A 19,027-nucleotide genomic window follows, 5' to 3' on the forward strand; every position below is an offset into this window, starting at 1 on the left:
CCACACACCGTAAACGTGTTTATTGAAAATTGGACATTAGCCCCTTCATTATGTTATATATATATATATATATATTTAAAAAAATCTTCATTATGTTATTTGAGCGCTGCAGTTCGCTGTTCTCCTCAGCAGGTGGCGACAAGTGTCAGGTTTTTTGCTTTGCAGCTGTACTTTGCTGAAGATGCTGCCTTCATCGCTGCGTCTATTGAGTTTTGTGGTGTTTTTTGTAAGTTTTTGGAGATTTTTTTTTTTTTCATTTTGTATTTCTGAGTAACAGTCACAGCTGGTCGATAAGAAAAAAGGAGAAACGAGTTCTCCTCTGGTTCCGGTTTGGTTTCGTAGACACCTGTGGAAAACCAGCCGCGGTAGTTCCTCGGAGCTGCTGCGGAGGAGGAGGAGGAACTGGGTGCTGATTTTCTTACTATCGTGATGTGATTGAAACAAGACAGTTGAAACCAGAAAGAGTGGAGGAACAAACAAAAAAAAAAGAAAAGAAAAGTGATAAAGCGCGTGTTAGTCCTACTCCGGAGGGGGGGGGGCGGGGTCAGGGTCGGCGGAGCGCAGCAGCAGCAGCGGCGGCGGCGGAGGAGGAGGAGGAGGGGGCGGGCGGTGCCTACAGTCGCCCATGCCCCCTTTTGCCCTCCGCTCTCTGCTGCTGCGGGGGAAGAAGTGTGAACTTGAACGCAGCCTTCACCGCTCAGTGCGAGTCCAGGCAGAGGCCAGCCAGTCTTCTCAGTCTGCCCCCGCCGCCGCTGCAGCTCAGGTTTCGGTCACCGTATCGACAGAGGAGAAGAGAAGAGAAGCAGCTGGACGGGTTTGCTCGGTTCGGGCAGCAGCGTCTTTCTCTGTCCCCCAGAAGACCCAGAAAGGTGCCCGGGAGTCGGGACCCGGACCGCTCGACGCCGCGATGTCCAGGCGCAAACTTGGAAGCAGACCGCGGCAGCACCTGAGTGTGTTTCAAGGTAAGTCCGGAGGAGGAAGAAGAAGGGGGCACGTTGTGTGACGGATGTTTTGTTTCTCTTTTACTAAAATAAATTGAGACCTAAATGGTTTTTGTTTTATATGTCCAGGTTGCATGCGCGCATGGTTTTGGATGCGCGCTGTTCATCGTTTATCACAGATTAAGTTGTGTTGAGTGTAAATGATGGATGGACGTTTAAGGTTTCAAACTATAGTCAAGTGTTTACATTGACCTCAGCCTGGCCGGTGTGGATGTTTTTTTGTTTTTGTTTTAATCCGTTATGCGCACTTTTTGTTGGCAAATATTTAGACAGTAGCTGGTAATTTTCTCGTGTTTGTCCTGATGTGACTGTGGCTGCAGTCGAGCTCACATAGAGGAAGGACCGGTTTACTGGCACGTTGTTTTCAAAGGCTACAGGTCCGAACACGATGATTAATATTTCCATGTTGGACGGTGATCAAATGTCTCTGACTCACTTTTCTTGGGGCACTTTTCTCTCCTGGGACTTTTTGGGGACACACGGTGGTGTTTAAACCCAAAGAGCCTGAACTCATCAATTAGGACCGTGATAGTTTTTTTTTTTTTAAACACTCGGCCCCTGAAGTAGCGCTGCTTCTCAAATGAAAGTGCACAGAGCAGATCTCATCCCTGTTCTGACTGTCTAAACACAAAGACCAAAGACAGTGATGTGAAACAAGAGGGAAACTTAGCCGATCACACACACACACACACACACACGCACACAGAGAGAGAGAGAAACAGCATTTGTTTTTTACAGTTCTCTACTGGAGACCAGTGGTGCGTGTCTGGTGTGACCACAGGCCCTGACTCAACCCTGTCTCTATCTGTGTGTGTGTGTGTGTGTGTGTGTGTGTGTGTGTGTGTGTGTGCGTGCGTGTGTGTGTGACCGCGCCTTGCAAGTCTGCACAAACAGCGCAGCTCTGAAACAGGAAAGGTGACATTTTTGAGTAACAACTGGCGAGATCCGACTTCAGACTGTACTGTCTGTACCTGTCCTGTGTGCTAGCCGGCCTACCCGGGCAGGTGGATCCAGTCCAGGCATCAAGGTGTGCCCATGTCCGTGTTGAGCAACAGTCTATACTGACCCCTCCTCCTCCTTCTCCCTCTCCTTTTCCTTCTCTTTCCTTTTCCCCCAAAGAGCCCTACACCTGGCCTGGGACACTTTTCCAGAGTCCATTCAGACTCTTGAGGACTTGTGTGTCCACTGCTTAAACAAACACTGCTGCAAACTCAACCTGCAAATCACAAAAAAATGTTAATGTTGAATCAGATGAGCTGTCTGTGAACACACATGCAGGAGCTGCTCTTATCTCAAACACCTTCACAAACTTTTTTCTTTTTTTTTCACTTTTATTGCAATCTACTTCCTGTTGAGAAACCCGCTGCCTGTGGCTGGCAGGGCAACATATTATTGTGAGTGAAAGGTGAAAGCATGTCAGTCGTGATCTTCAGCTTCAGATGGAGTAATGTGACTGCGATTGTCTCAGTAAGTGAAGGTGTGCTGAGCGGAGGAGGACAAGCTCAGCTCAGCTCAGCTCAGCCTGGTTGTCTGTGTGCAGCCTCAGAGCGGATCTGTTTTGGGTCGGTTAAAGGAAGTGGTCAGTATTGGCTGAGCAGACTGGCTTCGCTGCTTTAGAGTTTACAACTGAAACTCGCACTTTCAATCACCACACCTGTTCTCTTGCTCCTTAACTGCACTTGTGCCACTTTAAGTTGAGCTTTGGTGTTTTTAATTTCTACGGCTGACAGTGGTCCTCAGCAGCACTGATCCACATGAACTGGGGCTCTCGCTGTAGAGGAAGTCCAGATCAGCATGTTTTTACAAATTGCCCATATATTCAGGCACTTTTCTAGGAGATATAGTGAGGTGTTAGATGTCAAGAGTACATTTTATCATGTTGATGTTTCACTCCTCGCATACTTACCTCCTTGAGAAGTAAAAAATAATCTGACATACATACCATTAGTGGATGAAATAGGATGTTTACTCTCATGAAACAGACACTACAGCATGTTTGGTCCATAAAAAGTTTGAGAAATGTCTAAGGAGACAACTCCAAATGTCTTGTTCTATGCAGCAATTGTCCAAAACCCTTAAATATTCACTTAACTTTCTCAGGAGACTCAGAATACAACACAATTTTCACATTTGAAAGCAGGAACTAGTGTTTTTTTTGGGCCAGATTTGCTTAGAAAGTTACTTAAGTGATGAATTTTCTCTTTGTGCTCTTGTTGCAACTTCATAAAAAACATTCTGTATTTATTTTCCAATTTGTTTGAACTCGATTTATATTTGAGAAAGTTAAAGTATAGACAGTTGTTTAAGATTGTGTGTGGTGTTGAATCATATTTTTTTATTTATTTATTTATTTTTAAATCAATTACTAGACATTTCAGGTGACCCCATTTGAATTCCAGGCGACCCCACATGGGGTCTCGACCCCAAGGTTGAAAAACACTGAGTCAACCTGTCTGTGAATCTTTTCCTCTGTTTGTATTCAAAATGTAAAAAAAAAATAGAATAAAAAAGTCATCTCTGGTAGTAACTGAGCTCTCTCTCCTCTCTCTCAGATGCCACTGACATGGCGACACAGGGCAGCGGCTCATCAGGTGACCCCCATCCTCCTCCTCCTCCTCCTCCTCCTCCTTCTCTTCCTCCGCCGCCGCCGCCTCCGCAGGTCCGAGCTCCTGATGAGGGCCGCGACCTGCTGACCTGCGGCCAGTGCAGCCAGGCCTTCCCCCTCGCCCACATCCTGGCCTTCATCCAGCACAAACAGGGCGGCTGCCGCTCACCGAGCCACGCCCCGAGCGCCAGCGCCACGCCCCCCTCGCCTGCCAACCGAACGCGGCACCGCGTCGACAACAGCAACAACGCCGAGCCGGGGCCGGGCTTCATCGAGCTGCGGCGGGGGGCGGCCGGGGACAGGGTCTGGAGGGAGGAGCCCGGCATCAGGGTGAAGGCGGAGCCGAGCAGAGCAGGTGAGTGAAAGGAGAAGTGAGAAGAGAGAAGAGTGCAGGTTGCTAATTAGTGACTCTGTTTTTTGTTTTGTTTTATTATTTTTTTTCATTCAACCGCCTCCCCCTCCTCTTCATTTAACAACTGTTCCCTCTCCCTCCCGAGTCCAGCTCATTAGCTAGCCGTTGCCATTAGCAGACCTGCGTGAGTTAGTGACGCACGGGCTAATTGTGTGGAAGGGATAGGCGTCAGGAGCGTTCAGAGTGCAGCGAGGGTCCCCCGGGGGGCCCCGCGCCGAGCACCTGAGCTCCACGGCTCCACGGCTCCACGGCTCCCTCCCCTGTCCCCCGACTGTCAGTCTCTGAGGTGGTGTGTGGCCAGGTAAACATGTTTCTCCCTCCCTGTCGCCCGCTGCGTCCTGGACAACGGAGGCTGCTGCCGCGCCGTGTGCCAGTGTTTAGACGTCCACCCATGTGTTTTCATTTCAGTCAGGCTCTGTAGGATGAAACGGTCAGAGGAGGAGGAGGGGGATGTGTTCTTGCAGCATCTCCTCACTGTCATGACACAGTAATGGAGGACATTGCATCATGTGCAGGTCCTCTGCCATCTCCCACTGTTCTGCCCCGGGCCGAGCCACCTGAGCTCCTGGGAATCTCCCGCTCTCTCCTCATCCTCTGCATCGTCTTCTCTCTCTCTCTCTCTCTCTCTTCTCGCTTCTTATTTTCATATTTTCTGTCTCTCAAGCCGTCGCTCTCTTCTTGTTGTGCGTCAAATTATATCAGACATCACTCATTTTCTGTTGTCTTCACCTCTTTTCTGCTCCTTCTTTTGAAAAAACATGACCATGATGTACAAGCCAAACAAAATATGTCACACTGGGGGGTGGGAGGGGGGTCAAACCCATCAAAACCCATCAAAACTCAATCAGCAATTCATGACTTCTCATTAAAATCCTTTTCCAAATGTTTTCATGTCCAGTGTGGCTAACAATGTGTTGGAGATGTTGTTTGAGAGTCCCCATGTTTCCCAGCAAAGGTCAGATGTATTTGAAGGTCAGTCTGTAACTGCAGAGTCAGTGTGAGGTATCGTAAACGACTGCAAATGGACAGCGCGTCTCGCAATCCGCTCGTAGTAGGTAGAAATGCCCTTTTGCACATTTTGAAACACTCTCTGTCATGTACACACACGTTTGCAGTTCCTTCCTTTGTGTAACGCTCAGGGGACGGCTGCGTGCAGCATTTCCGTTTGTCCACAACCTCTCTTGTTTTTCTATTTCGGTCTGTTTTTTTTTTTTTTTTTTTTTTTTTTTTAGTGCAGTGTCTCTCACTTACACTCTGAGAACGCATGAGTTTGTTAATTTGGCGTGTGCAGGATTATACAACAAACCAGACACGTGCACAAGGCGAGAGGGAAAGAGCATGGCGGCTCGTGAATAATGCAAAAGTGGATAAGTTTGGATTAAAGTTTTATTAGAGAATTTAGGTTGCATTAAAAAATATATGTTTTTTTTGTTTTTTTTTCTTACATTCAGCTTTCAAGTGTTCTTATCTCCTCCGATTTTTATGAGCGGTGACGCTTTAAAGTTTTGAGTCGTCACGTGGCGTCATGTGTTAAGTAGCAAAGAGCGTTTTTTTTTTTTTACTGGCTGACCTGCTTTGGCCTGGCGAGTGGTAGGAAGTCTTGTTTTGCTTGAGTGGTGAGCTGTTTAGTGGGAGGGAAATTGCGCATCTGAATCTACCGAGATGACTGGAAGTGAAAGAGCAGTTATCCCACAACAGATAGAGAGCTCCTCCATCCATTTTCTGTATTCAAGAGAGGGAGCGCAGAGAAAAGGGGGTAGAGAGGGAGGGATGGATTACTGAAGAGCCGCGTGCATCTGTCTCATTCCTTTTTATTTATTCTCCTTGTTTGTTTTTTTTCCTCATCTCCACCCCCCCCACCCCCCACCCCCCCGCACTTCATTTCTTCAACCCATCTTCAACACACTTTCGCTTTGCCCTCTTTCAATGCCCCCCCCCCTCTTTCCCTCCCACCCCCTCTTTTCTCCCCCCCCCCCCTCCCCACCTCCCCACCTCCTGCCTCCCAAGGGAAAAGAGATTCTGCCTGCTGCTCGTTAGTGCTCCCAGCCAATCTGCATTTTTAATTAGTAGTTATTGCTTCTGCTTAATATTCAAGTGCTACCCCGGGCCAAATGGGAATCCTTACAAAAAAAAAAAAAAAAAAGCAAGAAGAGTGAGAGAGAGAGGGGGGGTGGGGGTGTGGGTGAGGGTGAGGGGGGGGCAAGGAAAGAGAAACTGGCTGGGTATTGTGTTTCACTCCAGGACCCCGAGACAAAAGCCCCCCACCCTCCCTCCCTCCCCACCCTACATACATACACACACACACACACACACACACACACCTCCCCACACCTCAGGGAAAGATTTGGAGGGTTTTGGGGCGGGAGGGGGGGGGGCAGAGGGGCGAGGGGAGCTGGGGTTGGAGGATGGGTCTCAAGTACAATCCAAAGGGGTGACATATTTTCGTGGTGTCTCTTGGCCCCCCGCACTACATTATAATCTTTTTATCTCATTTTCTTTTTATCTCCTGAGCCCTGACCTACCTATCTATCTATCCTCCTTTCTTTTCTCCCTCTGCTCTCACTCTTCACCCTCTCTCCTCCTTTTTTTTTTTTCTTTTTAAAGAAGTATCTCAACTTCTCCTGGGCTTCTCCTCGGGCTAGGTTAAAGGACATGAACACCACAGCTCCAGACAGAGGGAGGGCGGGAGATGGGGGGAAAAAGAGAAAGAAACAGTTGCTGTCTTTTTCATCTTGACTCTCCTCCCCCCTCCAGTAAAATACAGAAGGATTTGACTTGAGGAAACATGAAAGAGGCTTATACCAGAGTCGGCTTTGAACCTCTCCAAAAAAGAAGAAGAGAAAAAAAAAATAGAACTGTTTTCCCCCTCAATTTGGGGATCTTCTCTCCAATTTTGATTTATGCAGAACGGCCTCATTTGTCAAGCAGGCTGAGTCAGTGCCTGATTTGCATAAAGCGTTCGTTTTCTACGTTCTGCTAATTAGCAATTTGCAGCTTAATTGGAGAGTGGCTCTCGGTGAAGAGACAAAGCTATCCACATATAAAAATATCTCCAGATGTACTTTGCGACACGGCTCGCCTCTCTGTCGGCCCTTTTCTGTTTCTGTTTTTCTGCTGCAGGTCCATCCATCGTTACTCTGCTTTCTTCTCACTTTTCACTCCTTCTCTTCTTTCCAGAGTGACTCTTAACTCCTCACCTGGAGCTTCCCTTCATCCCACACACGTATCAACCTACTCTCCTTTCAGGATTATACCATCATGTTCCTCTTCATCTTTTATCAAGCTGCAATAATCAGTGTTTTCATACTAACAAGAGATCATATGACTCCTCGTATGTGAAAAAGATAACTCTAAGTGAGGAAACCACAGATTGCTATCCTTCACTCCTTCAGTTCCCCTTGCCTCTAAACAGCTTTACAACATCCATAAACTCATTGTTTTCATTCTCAACAAGCGACTTTTACTCTCACTGCATTGTTTTTTGGATGTGACTGGAGGCCGTTTTCTCCAAGCTCTGAACCAAATGACAAACATACAAACTCTAATGAAGTCCAATATTCATTGTCCTTTTAGCTCTGTTTTTGGTCTCCACCAATGGGGAGGACAGTCAATATTGGACTTAGATCTTTATCACACCTCCAAATCAATGTATGTGCTTCGCATCTGCCAGATCTATAAGACAGATTTTTTTTTTTTACTTGGAAAAAAAGAGGAGTCAGTGGTTTAATGTGTGATTTTTCCTCCATGTGGAAGTCGACATGTCTTCACAAGAGCATGACATCTTTGTGTTATTTGTTCTTTACCAACATCCATTTATCATAATCACTGACTTCACTCTGTCTTTGTTTTTCAGTGCCAGAGGAGCCGTCCTATTTCACCTGCCAGCAGTGTGAAGGTGTGTTTCCATCTGCCTGGGTGCTCTTACAGCACGCTCAGCACACACACTTCTTCAGCATCTACCAGGAGGACATGGAGGATGATGCAGACATGATGAGAGGAGGAGGAGGAGGTCTTAAAGAGCACAAACCTGCTGCAGCCACTCTGGACCCACGTCACCTGAGCCAGGCTCTCGCCTCGGCCTTCCAGCCCTCCGCCCTGCGCCTCGGTCGCTCCCGCCAGACACACGCCCCCTCCACCTCCTCCCCCGGTAACATGCAGCCTCTGAACTTCTCGGTGCGGCTCAGGGAGCTCGCCGAGGGGAATAACACCACCACCGCCGGCAGCAGCAGCTCCCCTGGAGGCCTGGTGCTGTCTCCATCCTCCTCTCCACCCGCAGCTTCTCCCTTCCCTCAGACCGGCGCCGTCCAGGCCGACTACCACTGTGAGCTGTGTGAAAAGAACTTTCTCTCCCTCGGCGCCCTGTCCACCCACCGCCGGACTCACGCCTGCGAGAGGCCCTACCACTGCGGAGTGTGCGGACAGGCCTTCGCCCAGAGCGGCCAGCTGGCCCGACACATAAGGAGCCATCACAGGGAAGCCGGCGGCGGAGGAAGCGGATACGAGTCGGTGGAGATGGTTGCGATGGAGGAGGATGTGGGGAGACAGGGGATGAGAGGGAGGTTTCAAATGCAAGCAGCTGGAATCGTGGGGAAGGGGACGGTCGGGGCCGAAGCGAGGGCTCAGGGCCCCTCGGAGCTGGACCTGACCCTGCCCAAACACCCGTCCATCGCGGCGGGCCTGATGCTGCTGACCTCGCAGGTCCGGCCGCCGGACAGGGAGCTGCTGAGGCTGTACCAGCGCCAAAGAGAGGGGGCAGAGGGAGGAGGGGTGGAGGAGGAGGCGGAGGGGCAGGGGGAGCCCCAGCACACCTCCCCCTGCGCCAGCCCCTCCGAAGGCTCGCTGGAGAGCGGGGAGACGGGGGGCAGCGGCGAGAGCGGAATCGCCAGCGGCAACTGCACGCCCAAACGCCCGGAGATGGGCGACAGGGCGCGGGGAGTCGGGGAGTGGGAGAACGAGAGAGGGGAGATGATGGACAGGGAGAAGGAGTGGAGCTCGGTCAAAGTGAGCGAGGCCGTGCAGGAGTGGCAGAGGGAGAACGAGCGGAGGAGCGTGACGGCGGGCGTCGGCGCCGGGGGAAACGGCAACGGTAACAACACAACCGCCGGTTCAGCGGGGAAGAAGAAGAAAGACGAGGCCTGCGAGTACTGCGGTAAACAGTTCAGAAACAGCAGCAACCTGACGGTGCACCGCCGCAGCCACACGGGCGAGCGGCCGTACCGCTGCGGCCTCTGCAACTACGCCTGCGCTCAGAGCTCCAAGTTGACGCGCCACATGAAGACGCACGGCGCGCAGGGAGCCAAGGCCTCCTTCTTGTGTCAGCTGTGCACCGTCCCCTTCACCGTCTACGCCACGCTGGAGAAACACCTGAAGAAGGTCCACGGCCTGAGCCACGCCAGCGTCGGGGCGTACGCGCAGGCCAGCGCCGCCGACACCCTGGCCGCCAGGAAGGCCGAAGAAGAAGCCACGGCGGCGGTGGTGGTGAAAACGGAGGAGTACGAGGCCAGTTTGGATCAGGTGGAGATGGAGAGCAATGTGGTGAAAAACATGGAGGTGGAGGAAAGCCAGTACGTGGAGAGCAGAGAGCTCCCACCTGAGAGGAGCGCAGAGGTCTCCGCTTTGACCTCCGCGCCATGAGAGCTGCTCCCATCCACCACCGATTGACTTTCAAAATAGCACTGTATCGGATTTAATTCACCCCTTCAAAATCAAAACGACACCCGCCCCTTTCAATCCTCGAACTGACGGTTGAGTTAAACTGGAATCTAAAGACGAAGACGAATAAGAAGAAGCTACAGAGCTTGTAGGAAGCTGTAGGAAGCAGCAGGAAGCGCTGAGGCCCACAGAGCAGCCACGCTGCTCACAATTGTATGCAAAGCCGCCGGCTGAAACTAGGTGCCTACAGCTCTTTAGACCACAGAGCAAAACAAGGCCATGACATTCAGCAGGGAGATTACCAGAGCTCTTGAACAGGAAGTGAACTGCCACAGTCCACACCGACACAGGAAACTGATCACCATGTTGCAGCACAGGATGCAAAAGACGAGTGATTTATCTCTCTGGTGACCCACTGGACAGGTGGAGACGGATATTAACTGTCAGATAATACAGAGAACGGATTATATTGAATAATAATAATAATAAAATAAAAAAAGCCTAGCAATAGAACAATGTTAATATATTTCCAGCAGATGGAGAGAGGTGATATTGTACTACCTAGCTGTTTTCTTTTGAGAAGACCTTTTAAGACTAAAGACGTGTGGAAGCAGACGCTGGGGTGAGATGAATCCAAACACTGTCTGCCTGCAGTTTCTCAGACTCTTCTTTTTAAAGGCGCTTGGTTGTCACAACACTTGTCACTTAACATAATGTTTACAGGGCTCTCGGGGCCTAGCAAGGTTGTGCTCTTTGTGACGGTAGTTTTTTGTTTTGTTTTGTTTTTTCTAATTTTATAAATGTGAATGAGGAGGCTTTAAAGTCTCGTCTACTGATGTCTTTTTTCCATGATTAGTTTCTATGCATAAAAAAACTGCAATTTTACCTACATGTGAAAACGGGTGTGTATTATTTTTCTCTGTGTATTTGGTATTGTGACGGTTATTCCTCTCTTTCGTTGTTTACATCTGTAAAGTGCCGGTTGGCTTGAAGCTTGTGCATGTTTTGCAGCCTGTTTTTTTTTTTTGTTTCTTTGTTGTTGTTGTTTTCTTACGATGCCTGTGTTCGAGTTCTTCCTAATTTATGAATGCTGCATGTTGGTGGTTGTGTAGCTGAAAAAGTCTGTTTCACTGCTGAACTACAGGGTTGAGAGGTGCAGTAGTAGAAAGCCGATGGGTGGAGTTTTGTCCGAGCACTTGGGTGAGTGTATTGTGTGAATGTTTTTGTGTGTACATAAGACAAAAAAAACCCTCTACTTGAACCCTCTGTCCTGCGATCTTGTGTCCTAAGCATGACTCGGCTGGTCCTAACCGCCGTGTCATGCTTTCGGCGGGTTACTGCGATCCAAACACAAGCTCGGCCCGAGGAAATGTGCTGGTTTACAGCTGTAACGGGGCCGAGTCTTCAAGTAGACTGTTACCGACTTGTTCATAACTACTGTGATGGCTTTGTGTTACTGTGTCTGATTTCTACTTGCATTCATGTCAGGGAAAACAAATTCTTAAGTGAGTGGTTAAAATAAATAATCATGAATGAGTGCAGTGTAACTGTTCAGGGATAATATTTTGTACATAGATTTGACATACTTGCTCTTGCCATACTTATTATTATTGTTATTATTGATGATATTATCCGCCTGTCACTGTTACATGCCCTCCACTCCTCCTCGCATCGCCTCCATCATGCTGAACACTGGCTGCTGTGGAGCTGTACCACTCTGCTGTCTTTGTAAACTTGACTCCCATTTTGTACCATGTCATGAGGAGCCTCATTAAAGCATTGAGGTGAAATATTTTTGCATTGTGAAGTTTTGTTTTACATATATTTAATTATTTTTTTTCCCTCGCCTCCCACTCGGGTCTTTTTCCGCTTGTGTTTGCTTTCCCTTTTTTTCTTCTTTCTTATTCTGGGACCCACAACAAAGCTTTTGAAACTATTTTTAAGTATCTTTTCTCACCAGGATGCGTCTCAGTCAGTGTGGGTCGTTCCTCCGAGGACCACAGTCAGCGCTGAGTTATTAATTTTTAATTTGAGTGTTTGGATTAGGGACCCTCACTCCTTGTTTACATCCTTGGGATGTAACCGGCTTTGTCTAGAAACATGGTAATGTAATTCCAGCATATGTGTGTTTGTGTGTGTGTGTGTGTTTGTGTGTGTGTATGCAGATATGTTTGAGTCGGTGTCAGTCATCCAGCAGGTTGTGGGATGGGTGCAGCGAGCTGTGATGGGACACAGGCGACAAGGATTTCTCAGGATACAAAATTGGGGGTGGGGGGTGTGGGGGGGCACCAGCAGTTTGGTTATTGTTTGTGGGCATGTTCGGAGGCAGAGTGAGGTGGGTGGGGAGTGTCAAGGGGTTGGGATAATTGCTGACTCCATTTTTAAGGGCATAAAAAACCTCAGCACCAGCACTCTGGCCGTAACCCCCCCCCCACACACACACACACACACACACACACATACACACACCAACCCCCCCCACCCCCCCTAATGAAGATGAAGTTCTATGATCCCTCTAGCTCATTAACAGCAGGTCTTTTAATGAGCTTTCAACAGGGTGGGGGGCTGGGTAGATGAAGAGGAGGAGTGGGTTTGGATGGCGGAGGGTTGGTTTATTGCACCAGATGCACACACGCCCACTCCCACCAATTACCATTGTGTTATGGAGAAAAAGGAGGAAGTGAAGACAGAAGCCCCCCCCCCCACACACACACACACACACACACACACACCCAGATGAGTCAATTTGTCCGTTTCTCTCCGCAGAGACAGAAACAACAAGCAGGGATAGGAGGACAGTGCAGTGCAGGTGACAGGTAGCATCCTCCTCCGTCTCCCCCTCTGGTAAACCCCTCACCCTGGCTGCTTGTCTGTTGGGCGCCACAGCCAGCGCCATTTGGTGCTCGCATGGACCCAATTATGAAAGGTAAGGTGATACACGGCAGAACACAGCGCAGTGGCAGTGGCCCCTGCAGCAAGTGGATATCTTTCCCTTGTCCCCGACTGCCCTTTGTCTCCCTGCAGTCCACACCTCTCTGAGCCGGTCACAAACCCCGCTCAGGCTGGTGTCGGCACCCAAAGCAGCCTATCACAACGTGAAGAGTTGATAATCGTGACTGCCAGTAGGAGGGTGAGGCCAGCATTGTCTGTGTGTGTCTGTGTGTGTGTGTGTGTGTGTGTGCTTTCTGACCAGTGGTGTGGCCCTCGGCGGTAGAAACGTGGACTTTGAGATGAAGTAGTTTGTGTCCCCGCTCCAGAGAGAAAGCTTTGTCTCACACTTTGACAACTTTAGTTTTGAAAGTTTAAGTTGTGGGATTTTGTTTACTGTAACATTGTGACAGTTAATTTCTTCTTAAAATAGTTTCATTGCTGTTACGTAAGTTATACTGTTCATGTTGGAGTTTGAGTTACACAGAAGAATACTGAATGCACCAATCTGCTTGTCCACATCAGCACGGCTGATGAGGTTAATTCAGCCTTTACATTTTGTTTTAAGAGCGTTTAAGAGAGTTTAACCCCCTTAAGTCTCGAAAAATCCCCAAATTCATAGACACTGAAGTAATTACCATCCATCCATCATTAAGAGAGAAGCTAATAGTCTTTTGCATTGACAAAAAGTCAAAGACTAAACTTTTCAACAATCATAAAACTGCACATAAAAATGATAAACAGTGGAAGCAAGGGTGTCAAACACACAACGGATAAAATAGTAACATGTGGGATGAAGATAAGAGTAAAATGATACCTTTTGAAATGACAGCATATACAGCAATGCAAACAGAGAAGGGCCCAGGACAGAACCTTGGGGAACACCATCATATATTATTTACAGAGAGGATGCATAGTTATTAACATAAACTGAGGTTATCTGAACCAGAGACCCCCACCCACTGTCATAACAGCTGTACAAAGATCCATCAGTACCATTCACCTGCAATATTCTCAAACCTAAAACTGAGCTGTCTGACAGCGCGGCCTCATGTATAGTCATGGACTATACATGAAGCAGTTTTCTGGCAGTAGCAGCACAATCACAAATTCAGATTAAATTTAAGATGATTAGCTCTGAAAATGCTCACAACAAAGGGAATTTATCAGCTGTGTGTTTGCTCTCCTACAGGGCAGGCCTGTGGCCATGAGAGGATCTCGCTTATGTATGAGAAGATTGTGCTTTATCATGTAGAAAGCCAATTAACTGGGAGTATTTAATTACATTTCTCGTGTTCTACTGTGCGAAGCCTCCAATCATCTCTGCAGTCCCTGTCCTGTTGTCCTCGCCCTCCTCAGAATAGTTGAGGTGGCGGATTAAATCATCAGCTGGGCCGACTGAGACGGAGATAACAAGAAAGAGAAAGATGCATTCGGGAGCGATCAGACAAACCGCAGGATTCCCTCTCTGCTCTTTATTCCTCAGCACAGTTCCCACAATTCCCACAATTCCCACCTTCTCTCAGCCGTCCCCCCCTCCCGCAAAGACCGCAGAGTGAAACTTGAACCCTGGAATTACACCCGCAGCACCTCTCCCCCCTCCACCCCCCACCCCCCCATCTTCCTAGCCTTTAACAGTGAGAGTGTGGGAGGAAGGGGTGAGAGGCTGTACGGTCCCGGGCAACCATCCGTCAGTCGAGTGCCTTTCTTTCTGCCATTCAACACCTTCAGATAATGAGAGGAGGGAAAGACAAGGAGGGTTCATTCTTATAGAGGGGTTATATAATGTCACTGATCACTGAGGACGAACTCTGAGGCCGGACTGTCCGTTCAGTTTGGTCCAGTTCAATTTACCAGGTATCAGACAGTGGTGAGAGGAGGGAGGCAGGTTTGATTTTTAAAAACAAAAAAAAAATACAAAAGAGGGGGAAGTTCACTGATTTCTCTTTTTTCACAGCAGGATAGTGTTACATCAAACGGGCAGAAATTGTTGCCAGATAATGATGGTGAAAATACATTTCAAAACTAACCTAAATAGGAATCTTCCCTGAGTGAAGGTCAGTTGGCTCACTTTCATCCCAGAGATACTGAGGTTGTTGTTGTTTTTTTTCACAGATTGCAGACACAGGGTGTGGCTGACACAGAAAAAACATGCACATATACCCAACACCCAATTCAACACAGATGTAAACTGCTTATTTACAGTTTGATGTCTTATTGTTGGAAATCTGCAAATACTGCTGGATTTGAACCAAAATCTAACTTTGTTGTGAAATCTGACAGCTATGACTGATGAGAAAACGTACAACAGTTTCAGGAGAAAATAATAAAAGATGGTCAAAGTGAGGTTTCCAATTGTATTAACGACAAACAGAATCAGAAAGTGTTTCAATATGAGATCGACTGCTCTGAGATTTTTTTAATTGTAATAACATGACATGCGATATACAGCTGCACTGCTGTTACCATCTCAACTTTAATAGCAATAAATGCCTCCTCCAGTACTTTTCTTTTCTAAATCAGAGGCAGTTCAACCTTTTAGTTGAGGTAAAACACTATTATGCCATATCATATAATATGGCAATGATTAAATATAATACATGCAAAATGAGAAGCATGTGGTGATTCAGATTCAGCGATGACTCCATCCTCAGTTTTTGCTTTTTCATAATGAAAGATTCTCGCTCTTACGTTTTGACATTTCAGACGTAGCAGTCTCCCCGCACATCAACACATAGTGAAACATTCAGATCGAGTGTTTGGTGAACTGTGCACTGCTTGAGCATTCAGTCAGTCATCTACTGAAAAGGACCTCTGAAAATGTGTTTGACCTTATCATTGGCAGAAAGTGTTTTATATTTATTTCATATACCCGGTTTACTGGAAGATGTCTCTTTACACTCCGGTTGAACTAAAACACAAACAAATCGCACTGTGAAGACGATAAAAGAGATGAGGCAATCAAACACCTGCCCACACAAAAACTGTTCCTCAAACGTCTGTTACTCTTTGTCTCTCTTACACACACACACACACACACACACACACACACAACTCCGTTCTCGCTGCACCTGGTGACCCTCCTGACACAAACACACTCACGGTTATTCAGTTGCTTAGGTAATTACACACACACACATGCACAAACTCATATTTAGGTCAGTCAGATCTGCTTCTTGAAACATCCATGCAAGAATTCCAGAAAAACTGGATTCGACCATACACTCCTCCTCACTGTCCACCCCCCTCCCTACACACACACACACACACACACACACACACACACACACACACACAGTGTTCAGGTCAGAGGTGCTGCCTGGATCGCATGCATAGTAAGGTCAGAAGGTGGAGTTCAGTCCTGTGGCAGGTGAAGCAGCTTTCATGTTTGTTCCCTGAAGGCCTTAGGGAAGGTGAACTGCCTCAACCAGAGGAACAAATATCCACTGTCACCTGGGTTATATAACTCAAGTTTACTTGTTGTTTACTTTACTTACCAGCTACATCACATTTGCCCGATTGGTCCCAGAATTGTTGCCTATTAAGACGTTTACAGACAGCACATAAACCTGCATGGCTTCAGCTGAGAGCTTGGTCAGAGGTCAGCACCATCTAATGAAACACACAAATACAATATATATTATAACTACAAATCAATGTATATAGGCTAAAGGTTTTACAAAGATGATTTCCAAACATCACATCAAATCTATTACGTATTTGGACCATTAAAGGGATAGTTCACCCAAAATTCAAATTTCACTCATTATCTACTCACCCTCATGTCCACTAAGGGCTGGGAGAAGTTTCAGAGTCCTCCGTGCCTTCTCGGCGTTACGGAGGGGGGGGGGGTACGCGCAGCAGTATTTGTCCATGTAATGGTTGTGAATGGATACCAACTTTCTTCGTCCAAAAAGACACACCAAAAAACATCCAAATACCTCCATACTGCTCGTCTGCCTAATGTCCCTCTTGTATTGAAGCCCCGACATGAGAAATTGTTCCGAAAAAAATTAAATAAGTCTATATTTTAAGCTTGTTTGTAGCGGAAACTCCCAGTGTCTCAGTTCACTGCTCTTCCTGTGTCAGTGCAACTGACCGGCGGGACAATTTCTCATGTTGGGGCTTCAATACAAGAGGGACATTACAGACGAGCAGCATGGAGGTACAGTATTTGGATGTTTTTTGGTGTGTCTTTTTGGACGAAGAAAGTTGGTATCCATTCACAACCATTATATGGACAAATACTTCTGCGCAGACCCCCCCGCAACTCAGAGAAGCCACAGAGGACTCTGAAACTTCTCCCAGGGTGAGTAGATAATGAGTGAAATTTGAATTTTGGGTGAACTATCCCTTTAATGGTCCAAATACGTAATAGATTTGATGTGATGTTTGGAAATCATCTTTGTAAAACCTGTAGCTTATACATTGATTTGTAGTTATAAATATTAACTCAGAGAAGGCACGGAGGACTCTGAAACTACTCACAGGTCTTAGTCGACATTAGGGTGAGTAGAAAATGAGTGAAATTTGAATTTTGGTGAACTATCCCTTTAAGTTCTAAATAACAATAAAAAAAATTTTTAAATAATTTTAAAAAAGCTTCCCTGTTGTGTAAATTTCTAACAGTTGATCATGTTTTATGAGCTTTACTAGACATAGACTCCGTGGAAACTCTGAGACCCTTTCAGGCCGGTGATGTGTGTGAGTGATGCAGCAGAAAACGGGCCGGGACAAAGCCGGTTAACCAGCGGGCAGAGTGAGAGGGGCCGGGGGGCTGCTGGTGCCGGGGTCGTGGGATCAGAGCAGGTCATGGAGGTGTGGGAGTGTCTGCGCGGCCCTCTGACCTTTGTCACTGAGGCTTCCTATAATCCGGTCCTCAAAGACCATACGGACATAATGGAGAGGCCATGAATGGAGTTAAATGGTGACCATTAGGCGGATCTGTGTCGCTATTCTTCTTGTTTGTTTAGTCCCGGTTAGTCTCACGTTTTCAGTGTAATCAGGCGTGTGATGGAGGGACGGCTGGAGACGCCTGGAGAGGTCTGGAGAGGTCTGGAGGAGAGCACAACGGGACAACAGTTTATTGGAGATGGATATCCACCTAAAACTTAATGAATGACACGACACAAGAGGGCGGGGGTGGTGGTGGGTCGGAGGGGCGAGGAGGGTAATTGGATGTCCCGAGTCCCGACCAGACTTCGCAACAGGAGGAGGCCCAAGCACTTGAGAGAAAGGCTGAGGTGAAACTACAACTATTATACACTCTCAAGTCCTTAGGATCAGTCCGCTAAAAACAACAATAACAAAAATAAAACTATCAAAACCATCAAAATTAGGTTAAAAAAAAAAAGGTATCTAATGATTCTTTAACGGGGTAATTGTAGGCCTAATAATTATTAATAAATTGCTTACTAATTCTTTACAGAAAAATGGTATGCCTTTGATTAGAATAGGCTAATGTTTGGGTTGTCAAATAGTGACTAATTAACACAGCCAATGTAGGCGGCCTTCGCGTCAAATATGAATAAGTTATTAATAAAGGGGCTCTTAGAGAAATCAATCTGGTCTTTAATTGTTAATGAGTTGTCAATAAATTAACTTCATTCCTGCCCACACTGTAGGTAGGAGACCACAACCCTCCTTCCAATAGCTGACTGCACCCGTACTATTTTGCAAATCATTTTGAGTTGCCAGGTTGTAACATTTTTTATTATCGATGAAGGGGTTTCACCATCAGCACAATAATCCATCATGTCTGTTTTTAATAAGTTAAGACATGTTGGGCCTCTTCGGAAGGTTAAAAAAAACAAGAATAACGCATGTGTCCCGCTGAAAGAGAAAAAAAACTGTAGGCCTATGCCCATCTGTAACCTGCCAACCAAACTGATCACTTGGATGACACCCGTGTGACTCAGTTGTGCTTCTTACAACTCGTCAGCGGGGACATATGATAGCTACATTGTGGTTTACTCTCAGTTGACCAAACCTAGAGTTTTCGCGAGATGTTTTTAAGATGTCCTTCCTTCCTCACGGCTCTATTTATCATAATCATGCGCCACAGTTTACAGTAAACCCTCCTGCGTAGTAGATGTGGTGATTTGTGGTCTGGTGCCTTTAGGTGGCGTACGCTGCCACCTAGCGGCGGTTTCACAGAACTGACAGGAAAGTCCAATGATCCAGTGTTGGTGAACTGTATTAAGTAGATACCTCTGTAAATACGCTCAGTAGATTGATATACTTTGTTCAAGTGTTGGTTTATTACGATTTTCTTTGCTTATTCTCAAGCACAGACACGGTTGCCTATTAGACTTTTACAGACCATCCTCTGAAAAGTCTACACATTGACACGCTTAAACAAGGGGATTTCCTGGGAATTTGATGGAAATATCACACCACGTCTACATTTTTTTTTCTTTGTAAATTTTC

At 47.0% G+C, this 19,027-nt stretch overlaps 1 protein-coding gene across 1 annotated transcript; it reads left to right on the forward strand.

The window, feature by feature from the left end:
• Window positions 1–610: 610 nt before the first annotated feature.
• Window positions 611–11,462, forward strand: znf296 (zinc finger protein 296). The gene is made up of 3 exons (XM_085796397.1): window positions 611–962; window positions 3,554–3,961; window positions 7,872–11,462. The coding sequence occupies exons 1-3, from the start codon at window positions 626–628 to the stop codon at window positions 9,650–9,652; spliced, it is 2,526 nt and encodes an 841-aa protein (XP_085652523.1). The 5' UTR covers window positions 611–625; the 3' UTR covers window positions 9,653–11,462.
• The last annotated feature ends 7,565 nt before the right edge of the window (window positions 11,463–19,027 follow it).

Source organism: Trachurus japonicus, chromosome 13 (assembly GCF_045865225.1).
Source record: "Trachurus japonicus isolate A0001 chromosome 13, Traja_1.0".
NCBI lineage: Eukaryota > Metazoa > Chordata > Actinopteri > Carangiformes > Carangidae > Trachurus > Trachurus japonicus.